We start from the raw sequence: 21,451 nt of genomic DNA on the forward strand, positions 1-21,451 counted from the left end.
ATTACAGGTATGTTTAGTTTGGAAAAGAGGAAATTAAGGGGGGACATGATAGCGGTCTTCAAATACCTGAAAGGCTGCCATTAAAAAAATAGAGCAAAATTGTTCTCTCTTGCCACAGAGAGCAGGACAAGAGGCAATGGTTTCAAAAAGAAGCTGGATAGCCACCTGTCTTGGATGGTTTAGGCAGAACATACCCTGCATCTTGGCAGGGGGGTAGACTAGATGTCCCGTCTAACCCTGTGGTTCTATTAGAAAGAGAGGCTGGTTTGTTTTTTTCCCCTTCGGTTTCCCTCTCTGATATTCACCCTTCATTTTCATTGGCTTCATTCCCCACCACCCCTGACAGTTATTCACCAGTTGGAGGAGTCACAGTCATGCATGGGAAGTCCAGCAGAATGCTGACCAGTGGCAGGCACTCTGCCCACTCCAGCAGCTGCAGGAGTGGTCACAGGGCCCACATTTTCCCCACACACACACACAAGTAGCAGAAGGGGGAGCATCCGGGACAGTTGGAGGCTTGGTCTGCTCTGGTGGAGGGTTTGGGGCCAGATAGCTTCCCTGCTGGTTCTAGAGGTTGCTGCTCCTCCCTCTGCTGGGCCCTGTCTGCAGACTCAGGCAGACTTCACTGCCTGGGTGATGTTTTCAACTTTTCCTTTGCTACTACAAGCACTAGATACATAGAGCTTGGGTTTGTTCATTTAATGGAAGCTTGGATTCTGATGTCATCCTGAAACTCCAGGAGCAGGGACCGTCGGCCTGCACACACTATGGCATGTTTTCAGTGGGACTTGTGCTTCTAAATCCATCAGGCACTTTTGACAATCCCATTCCCTTAATCTGGCCCTGTTCACTGCTGCCTTCATTTCATAGAATCATAGAGTATCAGGGTTGGAAGGGACCTCAGGAGGTCATCTAGTCCAACCCCCTGCTCAAAGCAGGGCTAATCCCCAATTTTTGCCCCGATCCCTAAATGGCCCCCTCAAGGATTGAGCTCACAACCCTGGGTTTAGCAGGCCAGTGCTCAAACCACTGAGCTATCCCTTATTCCAGACCATGAGGAATGCCTACCAAGAGCAAGCAGGAGCAGGTCAAGGAAGAGATCGGATGAAGATGGGGTCATCTCTTCTCCATTAAACAGTGTGGTTGGATCCTCAGCCAGGACAACTGGAAGGACCTAGCATCCCCCCTGCAGTCTGCACTGCACTGCAGTCTGATTCCATACCAGGCAGGCTCTGGGAATGCAAATGCGCTGAGATCTGTCAGCTCTGACTTTTCCTCCCCCATCCACACGTCTCACCTGATGGGAGAAGTTATTTAACCAGCACAAATGACTCCCCAGTGAAGTCGGCCTCATTGCAGCTTCCTGTAAATATTTTATTGTAAATGACTGTGTCCGGATGGAGCTCTGTGAAGCGAGATGTATGGGAAATAGTCTCCGAGGGCTGGAGAGAGAGAGAGATGCCAGTGCGCAATCAGTTACAGAGCACGGTCACCAACAAATAACGGCCCTGAAGCATGATCCTGGCATCAGATACTTGGCATCACCTGTGCTGCTATCCAGAGATGACACCTTTGCCACTGCCGGCTGCAGAAGCCCTGTTATACCTGTATAATCAGCTCCTTAAGAGAGGTGCAGGCAGCTGCATGCCATCCCTGTTTGCACACACAAACCACTGCACATTGCACGACCTGCCCCGAAGGAGGATGTAATGGATCTCTCATTGCCTGCAGAGGAATCCCTGTTACCAAAATCCCTCTCCATCCTGCTCTGTCTCCAGGGCGTACTGATTCCCTTATACCTTCTTGCAATCATGCTTTTTCAGGAGACCGGCCCTTGGTTTCTGACTGAACTTGCCTTGTCCAACAGTGGGTCTGTAAGATGAGCATGGGAAATCAGCGTGGATGTTTCCGATGGCTGTTGCAGTGGGGCTTATCTTGCTGCACTTACAGAGGTCAGTGGGCGGTAGTCAGACAGAATAAAAGAAGAAGAAGTAAGACTTGAAACACAGGGGAAAAAATTATGAGGGGGGATCCCAAAATAGAAAAAGTGATAACAGGTACAGTCATGGCATCCCCCTGTGCACTACTGGTGACAGAACAAAATGAGTCCTTGCGTCAGACAGCTGATGACTCCTTTTTTACATAACTGCTTCTGCAGAAATAAGCATCTGCCTGTTTTACAAGTGGAATTAAAAGCCTACCCACAAGGTTGAGTGATGGCTTCTCCTTGGCTTGTTAACCTTTAAACTGCTCATAAGCCACGAGGCCTCAGTCTGCCTGCCTTCAGACATCTGTGATGAACATGGAAGGCCCAGCTGAGTCTGAGAGAGGTCCACTATGGCGCAGTGCGGAGGGGACCAGTGAGTGGAGCACTGTGAATAATCTCCAAATTTGATGCACGTAATCTCCAAATTTGACTGGCTCCCTTATCGCTCCATAAGAAAGGGACTCATTCAGGTGAGAAATGAGAGGGGACAGAATTCCCTTCTAGGCCCAAGAACATGTGGTATCTCTTGGCAGAGGGCTCAGTGATTAAAACTCCTTTCCTATGCTCCTTGTGCCACCCCCCTGAAGACATGGGTTTGAGCTGCTAAATTCAAAGGAGGACGTGACCTTCCCCAAAGTTTGGAGAGATGGTTGGATCTAAGATGTTAGCCTGGAACGATTTCTAAGTTTATTAATTTTTTGCAGTTTATGCTTTCATCAGTCAGCGCCCCTCAAGATTATTAAAGATGAGATGGAATGTCTGATATCACAGCTGCCACTGATATTCTGAAACCCTGACCATCTGAATCCAAATGGAGCCAGAACAGCTGTTCATCAAACCCAGATGAAGGCCAAATTCCTTGGCTGTATGACCCAGCAACCACAGGATTTTGCAGAGTATTATACAGGCCCCAGCAAGCCCCATCATCCTCCATCCCTGCCTTTGTTCTCCTTTATGCAAATATATGAACAGTTATCCATATGCATGGAGATTCATTATGCAGGGACTGTAACAACACTGGTCCCTGAACTGCATGAAAAATGAAGGTTGTGGGAAAACGAGTAACTACGTGATGTAATTGGTTGGTTGGTTTACGCCGGTCTCCTGAATGTGTCATCTTTGCCAAGCTGCAGTGTGAGAGCAGTGAGATGGGAATGTAAATTGCCTCTCTCATAAAGTTGCCTAAACTTGTGTTAGTGTCATTTTCAGATTAACGTTTACATTGAGGAGAACACTGGAAGGTTTCATTGTTTACACACATTATGTAAATTGATTTAAATTCTTGGTTTACACATATTTATTTACAAGGTGTTTACTGATTACAAAGCAATGTACATCGCTAGTTTACATGCATAATGTAAACTATGTAAATTTCACTCTTACATGCAGTGCTCTGTAGCATCCCATTGCTTATTCCACACAGTCAACAAGATCTTCTTTTCATCTCTTCTCCTGCTGTCCTTTACCTGCTACATTACTTCTGAAAAAAACCTCACCTCCAGCGTAGAAACATAAAAGATGATGTCTCCTTTACGCCGAGAGAGTAAAACCCTCATATGAAAACTTACTTGCTATCCCCAGAATGGCAGTGTGACTAAAAAACCAAACCAAAGCAGAGAATAAGAAATATCATGGAGCCTGTCCATTTATATAAGAGGAAAGAATGCGGTGAATTTCCTGAATGTGGTGGAGAGGAGTCTTGGTAATATTCCTTCAGATGTTACTGGTATCTAAGCTACTACACTTGGACAGAAAGCCTGCCATGAGGTATAAGTGAGAGACAGAGAGACTTTAAGATAAGGCATAGTTAGGGATACGAGTCCCAGTTGTGTCACAGAGGCCATAAAGAGACTGCACCAAACTCCTAACCTGTAATTTGAGAAGGCAGCTAATTGGTAGGTAGTGGGTTATTTTCTAAAGGATCCATTTGGGGAGTGTCCATATTTTGTTTTGGGGTCTAAAAGGTCACTGTAAAGTCGATTTCCTTTCAAATTCAGAGAATTCCCAGCCGAGTCTCGCACATTGTGTGGTACTGTACTGGACAAGGAGTCTATGAGGTTAGGTAAGTGATACAGGACACAGTCTACAGTGTGAAGTGGGTAATTAGACCTGGGCTGGGATGGGGCAAGTAGCCAATTGCGGGCACCTCTCTGCTAATGCTGATAAATGCTCCCAATGTAGAACAACAGCTTTATCTTCTCTGCAGCTTTCTTAGTGGGAAGAAAGGCCACAGTTGCTTACATGATAGGGAAGTTGCTAAAAGAAAAAAGAAATAAAAAAAGCCGAGGGGATGGGGGGAAGGTGTCTGACTTGTCAAGTGTTATTTTGCAGACTGGCCTGGGGTGTGAATCTCCTCCCTGGCATGCAGACGCTCTGTTCTGCAGTCTTTATTTAATGATTTCTGCAAATCCAGATGGTTTGTGAATGAGAAGGAAAATGAAATCTAACAATAGCCTGGTGAAGTGGCACTGGGAATGGGCACACTCTGAATGGAGAAGATTTTAGCTTTGGATTTTGTTCTCTCTCTCTCTCTCTCACTCACACACACACACCCCTTTTCAAGAATTAGCACCTGATTCTTATTTACACTCTGGCCTCTTTACACCTCTCTGGCATAATAAAGGGACTAAAAGTGGGACTATGTTACATTTATGCTCACTTTAAAGTCCCTTTACATATCAAGAGTGGCATAAAGGGGCTTCAGTGTAAATGTGAATCAAGTTCTCAGTGTTTGGCTAGAAAATGGTGGCTATCCCTCTGAACGGACATGGAGCAGACATCACACCCCTGTCACTGCTGTCCAGGCACATAAACCCACACTCCAGGCTGAAAATTAAGGATAAAATTAATGCTACCTCACTCATATGGCACCTGTCACCCACGGAGCTCACATTGCATCACAGAGTTGGGTTTTGTTAACCCTTTACCATGCAGAGGGTCAACAGCTGTGGGGACTGAACGTGGGACCTCTCATTTTAAAATACCCTGTTCTGTTAGGCAAGTCTTTCTCAGGCTTATCAAGCTCTCTTTCTGTGGACAGCCACAACTAGAGAGGGTCAGAGTTATACTGGGGTTACATACAGATGGGGAAACTGAGTCAGAGGGCGGTGAGGTGATTCACCCAAAGAGACCCAGGGAGTTGATGATTGTTCTGTTTGTTTGTGGTAGCAACTCATCATGAGCTAGAGACTTTTCTGACATATAAGAAGAGGCAGACAGCCCCTGTCCCAAGGAATTGACTGTCTGAAGATGGCTGCACAGACAAGTAGACAGACATCAGGGATGTGGAGCAATAAAAGGGATTTTCTGTACAAATTCGCAAGACTCTCTATAGAAAGCACAGCAGAAGTGGGTTTTAAGAAGGACATAGAGTAAAGGGGATAGGACTTTGGGGATGACTGCAGGGATGTCAGACCATGCACACAGGGCTGTGTGGAGAAAGGAATGGAGGGGATTGATGGAGAGATTGGCAGATGGGCTAACAAGGATAGGAATATGAGCAGGGCAGGTGTCAGGGAGACCAACGTGTAACTCAACCCAAAGGAGGATAAAACTTATATAGAGTCTTGAAGGAGATGACCAGTAGTTTAAATGTGATGCAATAGACAGTGAAGGGATTCAAAAAGAGGAGTGACATGAACAAATGAATAGGCCAGGAATTCCTATCAGATTTCAGAGTTGTTGAGCACCCACAATGCTCCCAGGGATTTTTAGGACATTTATGCCTCTCCGGGCCTTTTACCCAGAGTAAAGGGGCCAGAATGGGCATGCAGATGTCATCTTATGAGAACTGGAATGAGTTTCTGGCCCATCTCAGGTTAACAATTAAACTATTTGAAGAGCTATGGAATATCTCGGATGAACTGACTGTCTACATATCATTGATATGTCTTATTAATATTATAATATATAGCTGGTTGAAATTTTGATCGTATTTCATACTGAGGGCATTTATAAATAGTCTATAAAGGGTGAATGCATTATTCATAGATATTATAATGGTTAGTTGATTGTTATAGAGTCTACAGATTGCTTATAACCCTGCTTTATATCCATATATATAACACCGTCTGTTGATGTGCTTATAACCATCGCTCACACACACACATTAGTGTCTGCATTAGCGTGTGGCATCTATGACTCATTTATCAACTCTTTATAAACTATTTGCGAATCACATGTTGAATATAAAGGGTGGCTGAAATATTTACATTTTTAAAAAATGAATTTTGAAATTTCAATAAAAATTAGGAATTCTTTTTTCAAATTTATATATTTATTTATTTATTGGCTTTCATCCTCCTGACCAGCTCTAATTAATCTGTTCACTGTAACCCACAATTAATCCTGCATTTCTTCTTCCATATACTTGGTGCCCTCTTTGTAACTAGCTTATGTAACAAAATAGCTTTGTATTGTCACCCATTTAATTTGCCAGTGTTTATTGTACAGTGATGTATGTGATTTTAAGAGATGATAACATGTCTAGAGGTTAGAATGGACACTTTTTTTTCTTTTTTCTTCAGGAACTGAAATAAATAAATGCATTTGGAAATTCCACGTTTCCTCTCCCAATTATGCCCCTCCCTTCCCTATCAAGCTAGTCCTTTATTAGCCACTCTGTAAAAGAATGGTTCTTTGTTTTTCTATAGCACTGGACATCCAAAGATCTCGGAACATTTTACAGACATTAATGAATAATGCCTTGGAATGGCTCTAGGAAGTAGGCAAGTATTATTATTTCCATTCTACAAGCATGGAAACGGAGGCATAGAGCAGTGAAGTGACTTGTCCAAGGCCACATGGTGAATGTGTGGCAGAACCACAAACAGAACTCAGATTTTTCTTACTCCTGAGCTTTAGCCATTAAACTGTGCTTCCAGTACCATGTGCCCTTCCACCTAGATGACTATGCAGACAGCCCACAATCCAGCACCGCCATCGCATCCACATTATCACAGCTCACATTTTCCATCCTCAACTGCATCATAAACCAGCCTCATTATCAGAGTTGAGTCAGAATAATACTCATTCTTCATCTCTTGGTTTGATCTATACTGTCCAAGACCCAACACTCAATACAAAACAGCTCTCCGTATCTTATTTCTACCTCTCAAGACCAAATATGAGATCCAGACCTCAACTAAGGGGTACAAGCAAAATAATCTTTTCAGGGTTCTAAGGAAATTACCCTAAAATCCTGTAGAATATAATAAAGAGAGAGATCCGTTCTATCAACCGACAGAATGGAATAGAGAATTATGTCGCCAAGGTAGAATTCTAGAGCCTGGTTTAAACATTCTATGGAAAGAATATCAGTGGCCGTTCAGTTCCATAGGAACTCTGCAGAAGGGAAAGAGTCCTTTTGCCTTGGATGCCTTTGTCAACTGGAGTAAGGCGCTTGGCCTGATAGTAAATGCCTGAACTTCAGCTGTGGCAGGAAAGGGGAAAACAAGGGGCTGGGTTTTTTGTGAGGCTGGCTGCACACGCTAGAAAATCCTGTGTTTTGCTTGATGTTGCTGCGTAACATTGCCAGTGGCTTTATCTCTGAGGGTTTTCAATGTAAATGACACGGTTCTAATGTGCTGTGTCCATGTTTCCTCACAGCAAGACACTCTGGGGAAATCGCCACTAAACAAGTTACAGTGTTCCAATTAGGGACGGGTGAGCTCTTTTTTGCCTCATTTCGAACCCACTCAAAATTCACCGGTCGGAATGGCTGATTCGAATTCTAGCGACACCAGGCTTTGGAGATGCGGTGGGAAAAGGGACAGAGAGGGCAAAGCACATGGAAGACCCAGTGTATGAAAGGTGCAGAGAGCCTGAGCAACAAACACACAGTGTCTGTGAAACAAAGCACAAAGGGGGAAGATTCCAATAAAAACTCAACACTCCACATACAGGACACTCCCCTGTTCCACCCCAGATTCTCAGGGTGGCTTCGCTATCCTTAATGCAGAGCACTGGCTTCTCTTTAGCTAGATGAATACAAAGGGTGATCAAGAATCACCCTTGAGGAGGAAACTTGTTTTTAACAGGAATTAGATAGTTTGTGAACTCCAGCTTGCTTTGCTGACGTGTGCAGTAGATTGTGGAACCCACAACATGAGATTTGCCCACCCCTAATGCTAACAACACACTATGGTTGGGATGGTTTGAGATCTATGAGCCAGATATTCACCTGTTATAAACTGGCATAGCTCCACTGAATTTAAAAGGGCCACACTGATTCACACCTGCTGAGGATTTGGAAATATGGACCTGACTTTCTAGTGCTCAGCACCCACAATTGGAACCAGATTTTTAAAAAGTCCTCAGTACCCAGCTGAATATCTAAATAAAGCTTGATTCTGCCCCATTCAAATCAATGGCAGATTGGTTTGGGGTTTTGGTTTTTTTCCCGGTGCCTTGAGTGGGAGCAGGATCAAGGCCCAGGGGTCAGATTTTCAAAAGAAAATCCCGGCAACTCCAGTTTTGACACAGATGCCTAGATTTTCAAAAGAGCTCAGCTTCTTTATCGGCTCCTAACCTAAACCAGAGGGTGGAATTCCAGAGCTCAGTGTCCTGCATGCTCTATAGTGATTTACTATTATTGCTCATTCTGAAGAGCTTGTCCTTTGGGTGATTTGAGTCTGATATTTGGGCAAGGGGAGAAGACTCATCCACAACTCCAACTCTTCTATGTCCTTTCTTGACTCACACTGTCCAACTACCTCCATTGCCCATACCCTTGGCATTATCCCCTAGCTCTGAACTCTCTGACCCACCTCAGGTTTTCTCTGTCTTGTGAATCATGACATCATCCCAGCTCTCTAGATTCCAGCAGCTGCAGAATGTAATGCCCACCTCCTCACATGTACAAAAAAGCATCCCCATCCTTTGGGATACTACGGTGGCAGATGCCTTAGACACATCACAGACAAACAGATCCATTACTGTTTCCCCTATGCATTTTAGGGTCTGGTTTGAAACTACTCTCAGCTTCCTTAATCCTTTATGGATTTGTTGGAGTATATAACTGAGATTCTCTGGCTACTCTCCACCCTGCCACTTCTCATCAACCCAGTCACACTATCTCACTGCTCTAGGTATGAAAGCCTTCTCCTCTGCAATCTCTGCCATCTGCAAAGGGCTTTCTTGTCTCTCATGATCCCTCAATGAATTTCCATCTCATTTCCTATCTAATTTGAAAGCATAACTTGTATCCCTTCGTTAGGTACCTCTTAATACCTCCCTCATTCCGCTGTTAACCCCATGCCCCCATTTAACGCCATTATTTAACTCCACAAAGTGTTTTGTGGATCAAATCTGTATGGACAGGCAGTATATAAAATAATGTCAGAATACATGGCACATTTCTCCTGTACTTGTCTATGTGTATTTTATTGTGGGTATTAGAACATAAGAACGGCCAGACTGGGTCAGACCAAAGGTCCATCCAGCCCAGTATCCTGTCTACCGACAGTGGCCAATGCCAGATGCCCCAGAGGGAGTGAACCTGACAGGCAATGGTTCGCTGTTCCGGGTCAATGGGGGCTGTGGGAAGCGGCGTGGGCCGAGGGATGTGCTGGCCACCGCTTCCCGCAAGCCCCATTGGCCTGGAACGGTGAATCGCGGCCAGTGGGAGCTGCAATTGCCGAACCTGCGGACGCTGCAGGTAAACAACCCATCCCGGCCCGCCAACGGATTTCCCTGGTGGGCCGCGTGCCAGAGGTTGCTGATCCCTGGTATACATTGATATGTCGTCTTGTGAATGCATGTATAGTAGGCAGAGGGCTGGGTGTGCATATAGATTTGTACTCAAGTTCGTGTGAGCAGTGCTAAATGCATTTTGATGTGCTCATTTGTGCGTCCATGTATTTAATCTTTGCCCATATATGACACATTCACATGCACATCAGACAGGTTCTCCCCTGACCTCCTGTCTGTCTCTCTACCTTGGTTTTATGTTGTGGTAATCACCATGGTACTCACACACCTTCATCGCTTACATCACAGTTTTACCTCTACCGTACCTGAGTCTTTGAAGCAGCTGTCATTGTTAATGAAAGGCAGCAGATAGTCTAGAAGCACTCCCAGACTGAAGGAGGACATTGGCGGTTCTCAACCAATGACCAGCGTCTACCATACCCCTCAGAGTTCCCACTGGCTGCAAAGCTATGAGTTCTGTAAAAAATCAACATACCTGTATATTTTATATCTGGTTGTAAATCCTTGACGATGTCTTTCCACAAAGGATAAGTAGCTCCGCGAGTGGTGGAAAGGCCCCCTGTCTGAAATAAGCCAATCAAATTCCTTGGAGACATGTTGGTTGATAACAGCTGGTTCCTGGTGGGAGGGCTGTACTATTATATGGTCCCATATAAACAGGAAGTAGAGGAACTCAACAAGCCTCCAGTTCATGCTTTTCTGTCTGCCTTTTTCCTCTCATTCTTGCTCCATTCTATGGAGTCCTGTGGAGGAAGAGAGGAAGGGAGGGGAAGAAGAAAGAAAGAGAGAGAGGAGAGCAAGAACAGAGGAAAGAAATAGAAGAAAAAAGAGAGAGAAGAAAGAAAAATGGTTACACATGTAATCATAGACATGTTTTTTGTTGCTGTTAATTTTTTCAAGTATGTGGCACAACATGAAAACAAACTTTAAACCAGGTTTTAAATGCCCCAGGGCTACTTGTATTGTGGTTCTGGGTATCTGATCATATTTCATTGTTTGATATGTACATCTATGGGCTTTTATCCCTTCTCTCAGAGCATGCATTACCCTGTGAAACAGCTAGGTCAGGACCCAAACGCTCCACACCCTGTTTCCCCCCAGTTACTTCTCTCAGGGAAGTTCTCTGCAATGCCGCAGTGGGGAGAGGAGGCCAGATACACAAGGTGGCTGTACCCTGGGCTTCAATTACATGTTTATCATCCCTTTAATGCGGTGCCAGATAAATGTGTCTTCTGCTTTCATCTATCTCCGATGATCTGTAATCCACACTCCATGCAACCTGAGCTCTTACTTTAAAGTCATGCCAAAAAAAGAGAAATAAAATAATAATTATATAGTTTTCAGAAACAACAAAAAAAGAAATCCTGCAGAACTTTGAGGGATAAAGATCACACCAGGCAGCTGGCTTGACAGACTAGGCCTTTGAGGAGTGGGCGTAAATTAACCATTATTTTGTTATTTATGTTAAAGTTGCACAAAGAGGCTTCCACTAAGGTCAAGGCCCCATTGTGCTAGGCATTGCACATGCCTATAGTAAAGGACAGCTCTGCCTGAAGAGCCTGAAGTCTAGGCAAGACACAGAATGAGTGGGAGGGAAAACAGAGGCATAAGGGGATGAAGTGCCTTGCCAAAGTCTTACAGCAGGTCAGTGGCAGAACTTGTGACTCCCTTCCCCGTGCTCTCGCCATTAGATCATGCTGCCTCCCCACTCACACCGTTGGCACTATGCCCCCTACCAGGTGATACTTGGCTTTACATTAGTGGAAGGTGAATGGGCTTATTAGGAACACTGCAGGGATGGTCCTTACCCTTCTGTTTTGTGACAAAAATGCAAGGGAGGAGGGCACAGCAGGGTCCCAGATTGTATCAATTATCTATTCATTACTGACAAAGTCTTCTTTTCTAAATTCTGGCTGTATAAGGATTTGTGGGAAGAGGGATATGTGTGAGTGGGGCTGTATATGAGTGTGGCATGTGTGCCGTGTACAGGTACAACTCCCAGAGTGTGTGTGTGTGTGAGAGAGAGAGAGAGAGACACACACACAAAGTGTGTGCGTGTCTGTGAATATGGATTTCTGTCGGGAAGGCGTGTGTGAGAGTGACATGAGGCTACAGCATGTGATTGTGAGTGGGCATGTGTTTGCGCAGGTGCAGCAAAATCCAGAGCGTACCTGGGCGTTGGTGGCGGGGAGCGTATGACGGGAGTATGTGGGAGTCTGCCCATGTGCACAGCATATGGATGTGCTGCTGAAAGCGAGCTCCGTGGCACTTTAGAAAGCTAAACAACCCGCATAGCCTGTTGAAAATGTTCTGTTGAACAATTCCCAACCAGCTAAAGTTACTCCACATGAAAAATTAAGACATTAAATATAAGAGAGGCCATGAATATCACCTTAGAACAGTCTCTGTTAGCTTTCTCCACTAGACAGGTTTTAACCTCCTTCCAGCTACTGTGGGGGAATATTACTATTAATTGTCTTGTGGTAGTACCGAGAGGGCCTCAGTGAGGAGGAAGGTTAAGTCACTGGACTGGAGACCTGCAATCAATTCCTGCCTCGGCCACTGACTCATTGCGTGACTTTAGACAAGTCACTTTAACTACTTTGTGCCCCCAATTCCTCGTCTGCAGAATGGGGCTAAATCTTCCCTGCCTCACAAAGGTGTTGAGCGTAAAGCTCTCCGATACTACAGTGATGCGCTCCATAGTGTCCTGAGACAGCTAGCGTTAGGCTTTGCACAAACCAATAGCAACAGGCAGTCCATGTGCCAGAGCTGGCAAGCTACATCGACGAGTCAATCAAAGGGTGGAAGAGGAGACACAGGCACAGAGCGAGAGGTGAAGTGACTAATGGTCCCACAAAAGGTCAGTGGCACGGCTAGGACCAGAACCCAAGTCTCATGGCCACTAGCCTCGCCACTAGACCACGCTGCTGCTCAATATCATGGGATGATTTAGTTGGGGTTGGTCCTGCTTTGAGCAGGGGGTTGGACTAGATGACCTCCTGAGGTCCCTTCCAACCCTGATAGTCTATGATTCTATGAATATTATGGTTATCTTTAACATGTGTAATCTTACAAACACTTTCCACACAGCTCAGGACACTCCTGTCAGGTAGGTGAGCATGGGGAAATCAAGGCAGATAGAAAAGGAGTACTTGTGGCACGTTAGAGACTAACCAATTTATTTGAGCATAAGCTTTCATGAGCTATAGCTCACTGCATCGGATGAAGTGAGCTGTAGCTCACGAAAGCTTATGCTCAAATAAATTGGTTAGGCTCTAAGGTGCCACAAGTACTCCTTTTCTTTTTGTGAATACAGACTAACACGGCTGTTACTCTGAAACAAGGCAGATAGAGAAACAGAGGTGGAGGTAGGGAGAAGCAACAGAGTTACCAAGAGCAGTTGGGTACAGTCTTTGGGTAGGCAGCTACACCGATGTATATAAAAATGGAAAAAGAGGTTTCAATAAAATCTCACAGAAACACTATAGGCAGATGTTTAACAGAAAAAAAATACAGAAATAGGCAGAGGTTAAAATAAATAGGCAGGAATGAGACGAATTAATAAACAGAATGTAGGAAGTGGTTAAAATAAAGATGGTAATAATAATACAGCCCCAACAGGACGTACTCTGTACCACTTTGTGTTCCCCTTTCTTCCTCTCTTCCTTCTTCCTTTTTCCTCTCCTGTTTCTTCCCAGAATGTAAATAGAGCTGGTTGAAAATTTCAAATTCAATTTTTTCCATTTCGAATTCAAAAATTCTTTCTCCCCCCAAAAAAAATTTCAATAAAAATGGCAACATATTGTTTTGGGTTTTTTTTCAAACATAATCTCTTCCTCCTTTTGCTTAACTATTTGTAAGTGCTCTGAGGCAGGGATCATGGCTTCTGAGATGTTTTCACAGCACCAAGCACAATGGGGCCCTGATCCTGATGGGCTGCTTTGGGTTCTGCACACAATAATAATTAATAGTAAGAATAAAGACAGATGAATGATTTGCCCAGTGCCATAGAGGGAGTAAATGTCTGAGGCTGGATGAGAAGAACTCGTACGTTCTTAGGTATCTTCTGATCCTGGGTTCAGAGTCAGGATTAGAACTCAGGACAGAGTGCCTAGCTTCTAGTCATCTGTTCAGGCCACACCTCTGTTTCTCAGATTATGAGCACAAATGATACACTTCCATCACACAATGAAAAGTGGAAAGTTCACCCTCCTTCTCCATTAGATAAGTATCAGCATCAGTCTCCGCTAATGATCAGCTGTACTACATGCATAGACCTAACTATGCCTGTTGTTTGGTTCTTGAACCCCCCAGTAACTACCTCATTTGTCAGCCTCCCTGGATCAGTTCTTTAAGCCCTCTTCTTTCTACTGAATTCCTACTGTGCTGGGAGAATGGGCTTTTTGTATTAAAGTGGAGTGATATCTGACCTCCAATCCCCTCTCCAGCTCATGTCCATTGTGGAATGCTAGGTGGAATGCCTGTAATAGTCCTCAGCCAAATCACCCATCTACTATCTCAGATGTGGAGTTGTACGGTATTTTGGTTGTCTCTGTTCACCTCAGATCAAAGACAGGAACACACACAGAATGAGTATCTGCCCTCCACCATGTTTAAGGTCAGTCTTGGGGTAATGATGAAAAAAACTTGGGCGATTCCTAACCCTGCATACATATCTTCATCCAAACAATCATCAGTTGCCAGCCCTTAATCATCATGTGGACGATATCCTCCCAGACAGTAGGAAGAAGTGGGCAAATCTGGGTTCTGGAAGTAGGCTAGAAGAAAAAGCATTCAGAGCAAGGAGCAGAAGTAGGGGCAAAGGAAGAAGAAATAACATGACTTTCACCACCAGTCTAGACAATTATATCACAATCAAGTTAAATTTTTTATTAGTGTCTTTTCTCCCCATAGCTGCTGAAAAGATGTTGCTTGATATTAAACATTAATACACACTACAGGGCTGGTCCCTGCGGAAGCCATAAAAACCTACTAAGTGGGATTATTTTGTGTTAAAGGCAATATTGCGAGGTCTATTAAATCTAACTGCTAACAACCCCAAGTCTCAAATTAATGTGTTATATGGCGTTCTGGAGCTACCCCAATCCTGGAACCATCCCAGAGACTTTGCAGAAATTGGGTAGGGGTCAGAAGGGGGGAGGGATGTCCCCAGATTTATAGCCCTTGGGTCCAAATCCCAAATCTAACCAAAAATAACATCTGACACAATAATAATGCCTTAGAATGAAGGATGGGCTTGTGGTTTACCTGCCTGGCCTGTTTAGACTGTAATCTCTTTGGGGCAGGGACTGTCTCTTGCTGTATGTTTGTACCTCACTTAGCAAAATACAGCCCTGCAGTCAGTTGGGATCTCTATGCACTGCTGTAATATAAATACTTAATAGTAACTGGCACAATAATAGTTAACACAAAGAACCAGTGATCCCTGTTTATAATATGGCAAATGTATTCAGTCAAGAACATCCTGGCCCAGCGGTCTGATCCCAGGCCCTTATAAATTCATATATCCAATGTGAACAGGCACAATGTGCCAGAATAATGTTCCTTAATGAATCTGAATGGAAGGTGAGTGGGACACTGATCAGAGTTAAGATGAACGGTCAACATGGCATGAACAGCATGTCGAGGGCCCACTTCCCAATTCCAGCAAAGATCCATCACACCATTTTGCTAATGTAAACTTGCCTTTAAGTTAGTGTAAATTTACATCCAAATTTCAGTCCCTTTGCACTGCCAGAGTGGTGTAAAGTGGTCTTCGTGAACATGAGAATTCAGGCCTGAATGTTTAAAATTTGTTCCCTGCCTTGTAATTCTCTTTCTTTTAGAACACTGAGGTTGTGTAGCAAAAAGAGGCCAATGCTTTGTGTGACATGGAAGTTACCTATGCATGAGTTTACATTTAATGTCATCAGGACCAATAGCTGCACGTTTGCTAATTATATTCTGCCATAAGTCAGCGGCTTTGATCCAAGGAGTTGGAATTGCATTTCAGACATAAACGGAAGCTCTCAATGCCTTGGGGAGGTAGCTAAGCACCGCTATCCCCCTTTGTTTCTGAAATAAAGACAGCGAAAAGTCAGGTGTGTACTTGACTGCTCCGAAGATAACGGTTGTAAGGTATTCAGACACCATGTGAGATAGATACGGGTGATTAGATTTTACAGAGAACAAAACTGTTGTTACCCCTATTTTGCAGAAGGACATTGACTTGCCAAAGATGACAGTTGCAGCGGGGAAACAAGAATCCTGACTCCCAATCACCAGCTGTAAACACCCTCTTTGGAATACCAACAAGGCCCTTGTTCTAATCTCTTCACCTCCCATTTATCCCTTATATTCGATAAATTAGAGAGATCCTTCACACATACCCAGTGTTCCCTCATGCTCCTTATTGTAAACTATTGCCATCAGAAAAGCAGCCTCAAGAAAGAGAAATTACAGAACACATTGTTTGCAGGAAAGGAATGAGTCCCGTATCTCTTTAAGCTTCATGCACCAATAATTTTTCCTTGTGTCCCACATTTGTTTCTTGGCAGGTTGAGCGAGGTGTTTTGCCTGCTGCACTTTACCAGAGGGAAGGGAATAACAAATGCTATTTGTATCTGAAATACTTCTGTGCTGCAGCAACTTCACTGCTTGCGATTGGATGCTGATAAATTAGCAAAGGACACAGTCACGGGAGACGTTAGGGCTAGATCCTGCAAGGGGCTAAACACTCTGGCCCCAATTCAGCAAACAGGCTAAGCCCATGCTTAACTTTAAGCATGGCACTCACCCCATTGAAGTCCTACTGAACTACTCCTGTGTTTAAATTTAAGCATGTGCTTAAGCGCTTTGCTAGATAGGGGCCACACCTTGCAGGATCACACCCTCAGTATAATGGCGGGTGTAAATGCATGCCACTGCCCTCAACTGGAGCTGCTCAACTCTTTATCCTATACCCCCTAGGTAAGTATCAGATGTCCCTATATCTCAAATGATTGGGGATCAGTGCACTTGGAGTACAGTAGAACCCCAGAGTTACAAACTGACGAGTTAACCACACACCTCTTTTGGAACCGAAAGTACACAACAGGCAGCAGCAGAGATAAAAAAAAAAATACAGTACAGGACTGTATTAAACGTAAACTAGTAAAAAAACGGGAAAGCAGCATTTTTCTTCTGCATAGTAAAGTTTCAAAGCTCTATGAAGTCAATGTTCAGTTGTAAACTTTTGAAAAAACAAGCGCAGCGTTTTGTTCAGAGTTACGAACATTTCAGAGTTACGAACAACCTCCATTCCCCTGGTGTTCGTAATTCTGAGGTTCTACTGTAAAAGGATGGAAGGTGCAGCCCAGCTGTTGCCGTGAATTTCTGAGTCTCTGTGGTGTGCACCATAGTTACAAATGTGAAATCCCAGGAGACACCAATTACGTATATTCTGAAAGTGGGGATTGACACCAGGCACACTCATCTGTTCTAGGTGAAGCTCAAAGGTCTCAGAAGTTCCATTCAGATAAGTTCCAACAGTTCCACGGCTCAGCCAGTTAGCTCTGCAATGCTGGGCTGGCAACCACATGGGAATATTCCTTTTTTGCAAGAACTGTGGTACTTCCTGCTTCCATCTGGGTTGGAAAGACTCCGACAACAACCTTGCATCCAGTATTTCGGCTCTTCTGTTTCTGGTGCCAGAGAGAGCCAGGAAGTGAAGTGGCAGGGATAAAATGAAAATAGATAATAATAACATGAACTTAACCAAACTTTTCTGAGCCTCACAAAAGTATGGTCTAGGTGGTTTTCAATCAAACATTGTTCTGAACCTGAAATTATTAATAATAATGTGAAATTATTATCTAAAATATTATCTAGTCCTCTCCTTCATGATAAGTTAAATTACACCAAAATAATAATAGCTAGTATTTACATAGGATTTTTCAACATCTATCTAGGCACTCATGTGCCCATACATCAACAGAGTATCTGTCTCACAAACATTAATGGATTTTATCCTCACAACATCCCTGTGAGGTAGAGAAGTAGTCCATTTTACAGATGGGAAACTGAGACACAGAGAGACTAAGGCCTGGTCTATACATAAAACTTAGAACAACCTAACTATGTCACTCAGGGGTGTGACAAATTGACACCCCAAAGAGACACAGTTAAGCTGCCTAAGCCCCGGTATAGACACCACTAGGTTGATGGAAGAATTCTTCAGTCAGTGTAGCTGCTGCCTGTCGAGGGGCTGAATTTACTGCAGTGACAGAAGAACCCCTTCCATCACTGTCGTTTCTACGCTACAACTCTACAGTGGTGCGGCTGCAGCTGCATTTCGAGTGTAGACATGCCCATTGTGACTTGTCCAAGGTCACACAGGGATCCAGTGACTGAGCCAGGAATTGAACTAGGTCACTGAGTCCCAGTCCAGTGCTCTGGCCATTAGATTATCTTTCCCTCATGCTGCTGTTCCAAAATTAACTTAGCCTCATTACTGCAGCTGATTGGACATTTTCTGATTAAACTTTTTTTTTTCATGACAAAATGCCAATTTGTCGAAAGCAAAAATGTTTCACAGAAATGTGTGAATTTTGACAAAATTCCAGTAGAAAGAAAGAAAGAAGCATTCCGATGAGAATGGAATGGAATGTTTTGTTGGAAATATCATAAGTGTGGGTCATGTACAGTGAATGGGTCTGGACAGACCAAGTTAATACTTACGCTAACCTAAATGCTTTCAGCCTATTTTTTGCTTAGCATGACCATTGCTTGCTAAATTCATTTGCTATGTAGGATGAAGGTGATGTTTTGTATTGTGTTAAATGGCAAAGATAAGAGGAAGTTAACCAGTACAATAAATACACAAAAGGTGCTGACAAAAAGTCACCATATTTAAAGCAAGGAAGGTCGCTGTGTGGAGTAAGGTAACATGAAAATAGCATAGACAGCAAAAGTTATATAAACTGAAGTTACACAAGACACACTGCTTAATAATTGATTAGATGGTAGCTCTAATGTGAAAAAGGTATAAATATGCTAGAGTGTAAAGCACAGTGGGAGCCTTGTAGGAGAAATCCATTGTGACGTGCCTATGCCCCAAGAGAAGGTAATTGGCCAAGATCTTTTTCTGTACATCTGGCATTCATTGCTTTTACAGCAATTGTGAATGCAAGGCCATGCTTTTGGTTCAAACCGAGGTTTGCATTAATAAACCCGAGGATCTCCACTCCAAGGGTATAGTATTCCAGACCCATCCATTTCAATTTGCTGTTTCAAAAGCACTTTTGGTTTCAATGTTTTAAGTTTTATATTATGCCATATAAACATCTTAAAAAGTCAAAATCAGAATGAAAAATTTCAATTTTATTGAAACAAAATGTTATGATCAATACAAAATGTTTGGGGTTTTTTCAGAATTTTCTTTCGCTGGAAATTTCAGGGCTTTTTTTGTTTGTTTTGTTTTTTGCTTTTGTTCCATTTTCAACTGGAAAAATGAATGAATGAAATTGTAGAAAAATGAATGAATGAAATTGTGGAATTTCCCACCAGATGGAAAACCTGGTTCCTGCCCAACTCTATTAGCCATACACCATTAGCTAGGTAAAACTGTGTCACTATTTCACACTATTCAGCTGGGGAAACTGAGGCACAGAGTGTATATAAGTGATTTGCCCAAGGTCACACAGAAACTATGTTACAGCCCAGATTAGAGCTCAAGAGGTTTTGGCTTCCACTATCATGCTTGATCTGGATATTCTCAAAAGAAAAATACTCTGTCCTTTTGCACACCATTCCATTGCAACCACATGGGGAGTGGGTGTAGAAAGAGGAAAAACAGACCTGGAATTGCACCCAGCAGTGAGAATTGAATATCTGCTCCAAAATGAACAATATGAAAGCTGCAAACATTGTCTTGAGCCTGATATTCATAGTGACATTTCTAGTGTCCTAGTGTTCGTTGTTGCACAGACACAAAGGCATGGTCCCTGCCCCAGAGCAGTTGGGGACTGTACAATGACACCACTAATATTAGCGTCCCAAGGGTTTGGAATAAATCGATGATCCCTTTAAATACAAGAGCTTCCTGATCTCCCAGAAATCAGCTCCACCTTCCAGGTAGGCTACCTAGCTAAGCAATCACCAGAATCTTTCCTCTCTTCTAAGCTCTGGGTCAGGAGCACAAAGGGTTAAAGTCCACAGCCCATCACTTCTCAAGGTAGCTCTCCTGCTGTTTGGATAATGACAGCCCAGGCTGCTGGGATTAAAAGCCCTGTTTCACTCACCGCTTCCTAAGGACATCAGGTTCTGTCACTATACACACTGGAAAACACCAAATGAACCCAGAGATAGACGTGGAGGGGTGGGGAAGAGGAGTCTGGACTGCTGGCTGATGCGAATTCTGGCCCAGGGCTGATCTGTCTGTGCTATTTCACGGGATGACTGAATCATTTGCACTGGCTATAAAGTCTTCATATAAATTTAGACTCATGGGCTCTGCCAGCCACCGTCTTTGCCCTGCGTGCAACATTCCTGTCAGGGTACTGAAAACAAGCTGAGAAAGCTTAATTCGGTCTTTGATTGAGCCCTTTGCAGAAAGAACACAGAAATATTTCAGATCACGGAGACCAGTGCTAGTGAGGGTCATTGGCATGTGTTTAATGTTCCCCTTGGTAACTGATCAGTGTTGAATATGATGCTTGCAAGAGTCATGATGTCTTGTATATCAAGCATCACAACACTCCTGTAAGATGGGTAAGTAGGGGTGTAGGATGGGTGATCTAATAAACAGGGAACTGGACTAGGCCTCAGGAGATTTGGATTCAGTTCCATGCTCTGCCACACATTTCCAGTGTGGCCTCGCCTAAGTCACTTAGTCTCTCTGCGCCCCAATTCCCTGCACTACTTCCCAGGGTCCTGGGAGGATAAATGCATTAAAGATGGTGAGGTGCTAGATAGCAAGAGATAGAAGCCGCACAAGTATAATGTGTGTGTGTGTATCAGTTATCCCCATTTTACAGATGAAGAAACAGAAACACAGTGGAATGCAATGTGGAGCCCTTTTTCATTGATGAACGCTTACTCATGGGAATAATCCCACTGGAGGGAGTAAATGCTGATAAGGGTGAGTCAGGGTCCACAACACTGGCTTCCCCGGGAGCTCCAGATTCTCAGAACCTCTGAAATTCAGGCCACTTATTTAGGTGCCTACATACTGATAGAGGTGCCTTGCATTAGACACCCAGGTTTGAAAAAATTGGCCTTAGCCACTTGCCCAAAGTAACACAAATCCAGTGGCAGATTATGGACTAGAAGCCCAGGAATCTTGATTGCCAGGTCCCTGCTCTAGCCACAAGTCTGCACTGCCTACATTTCTGCTTCTAGTATTGTAGAGTCTGGAATAAAGGTTATTAAAGTCAGTGGGACTTGGTTGAGATCTAACTGCAAGAATACAGTGGAATATTGTATTAAACCTCATCCTAAATTAAATCAAAAGTTTGAATTAACCCAGGACTGACAGAGGATTATTTAATTACTAGCAAAATATGTATCTGTCACTTTTCTACTCCTGAGGGCATTCTGCGCCAAAAAAGTAAAAATTCTGCACACACAAAAAAAATCTGTGCACAATATTTAAAAATTTTGCAAAATTCTGTACATTGCCAAATTTAGAGGCTCCAGCATGGCAGTGAGGAGCACAGGCCACTGGCTGCACAGAGGTGGGAGATCACTGCACAGCTGACCCCTGGGATACGG

At 43.6% G+C, this 21,451-nt stretch overlaps 1 protein-coding gene across 3 annotated transcripts in view; it reads right to left on the bottom strand.

The window, feature by feature from the left end:
• The window catches only part of BRINP1 (BMP/retinoic acid inducible neural specific 1), a 93,056-nt gene that overhangs the window by 55,478 nt on the left and 16,127 nt on the right, over positions 1-21,451 (bottom strand). For all 3 annotated transcript variants that reach the window (XM_073314213.1, XM_073314211.1, XM_073314212.1), the window contains one exon: positions 10,173-10,440. In XM_073314213.1, coding sequence (XP_073170314.1) covers positions 10,173-10,390 — 218 coding nt within the window. In that variant the 5' untranslated portion in view covers positions 10,391-10,440. The remainder of the gene's footprint in view (positions 1-10,172; positions 10,441-21,451) is intronic.

This window comes from Lepidochelys kempii, chromosome 16 (genome assembly GCF_965140265.1).
Source record: "Lepidochelys kempii isolate rLepKem1 chromosome 16, rLepKem1.hap2, whole genome shotgun sequence".
Taxonomy (NCBI): Eukaryota; Metazoa; Chordata; order Testudines; family Cheloniidae; genus Lepidochelys; species Lepidochelys kempii.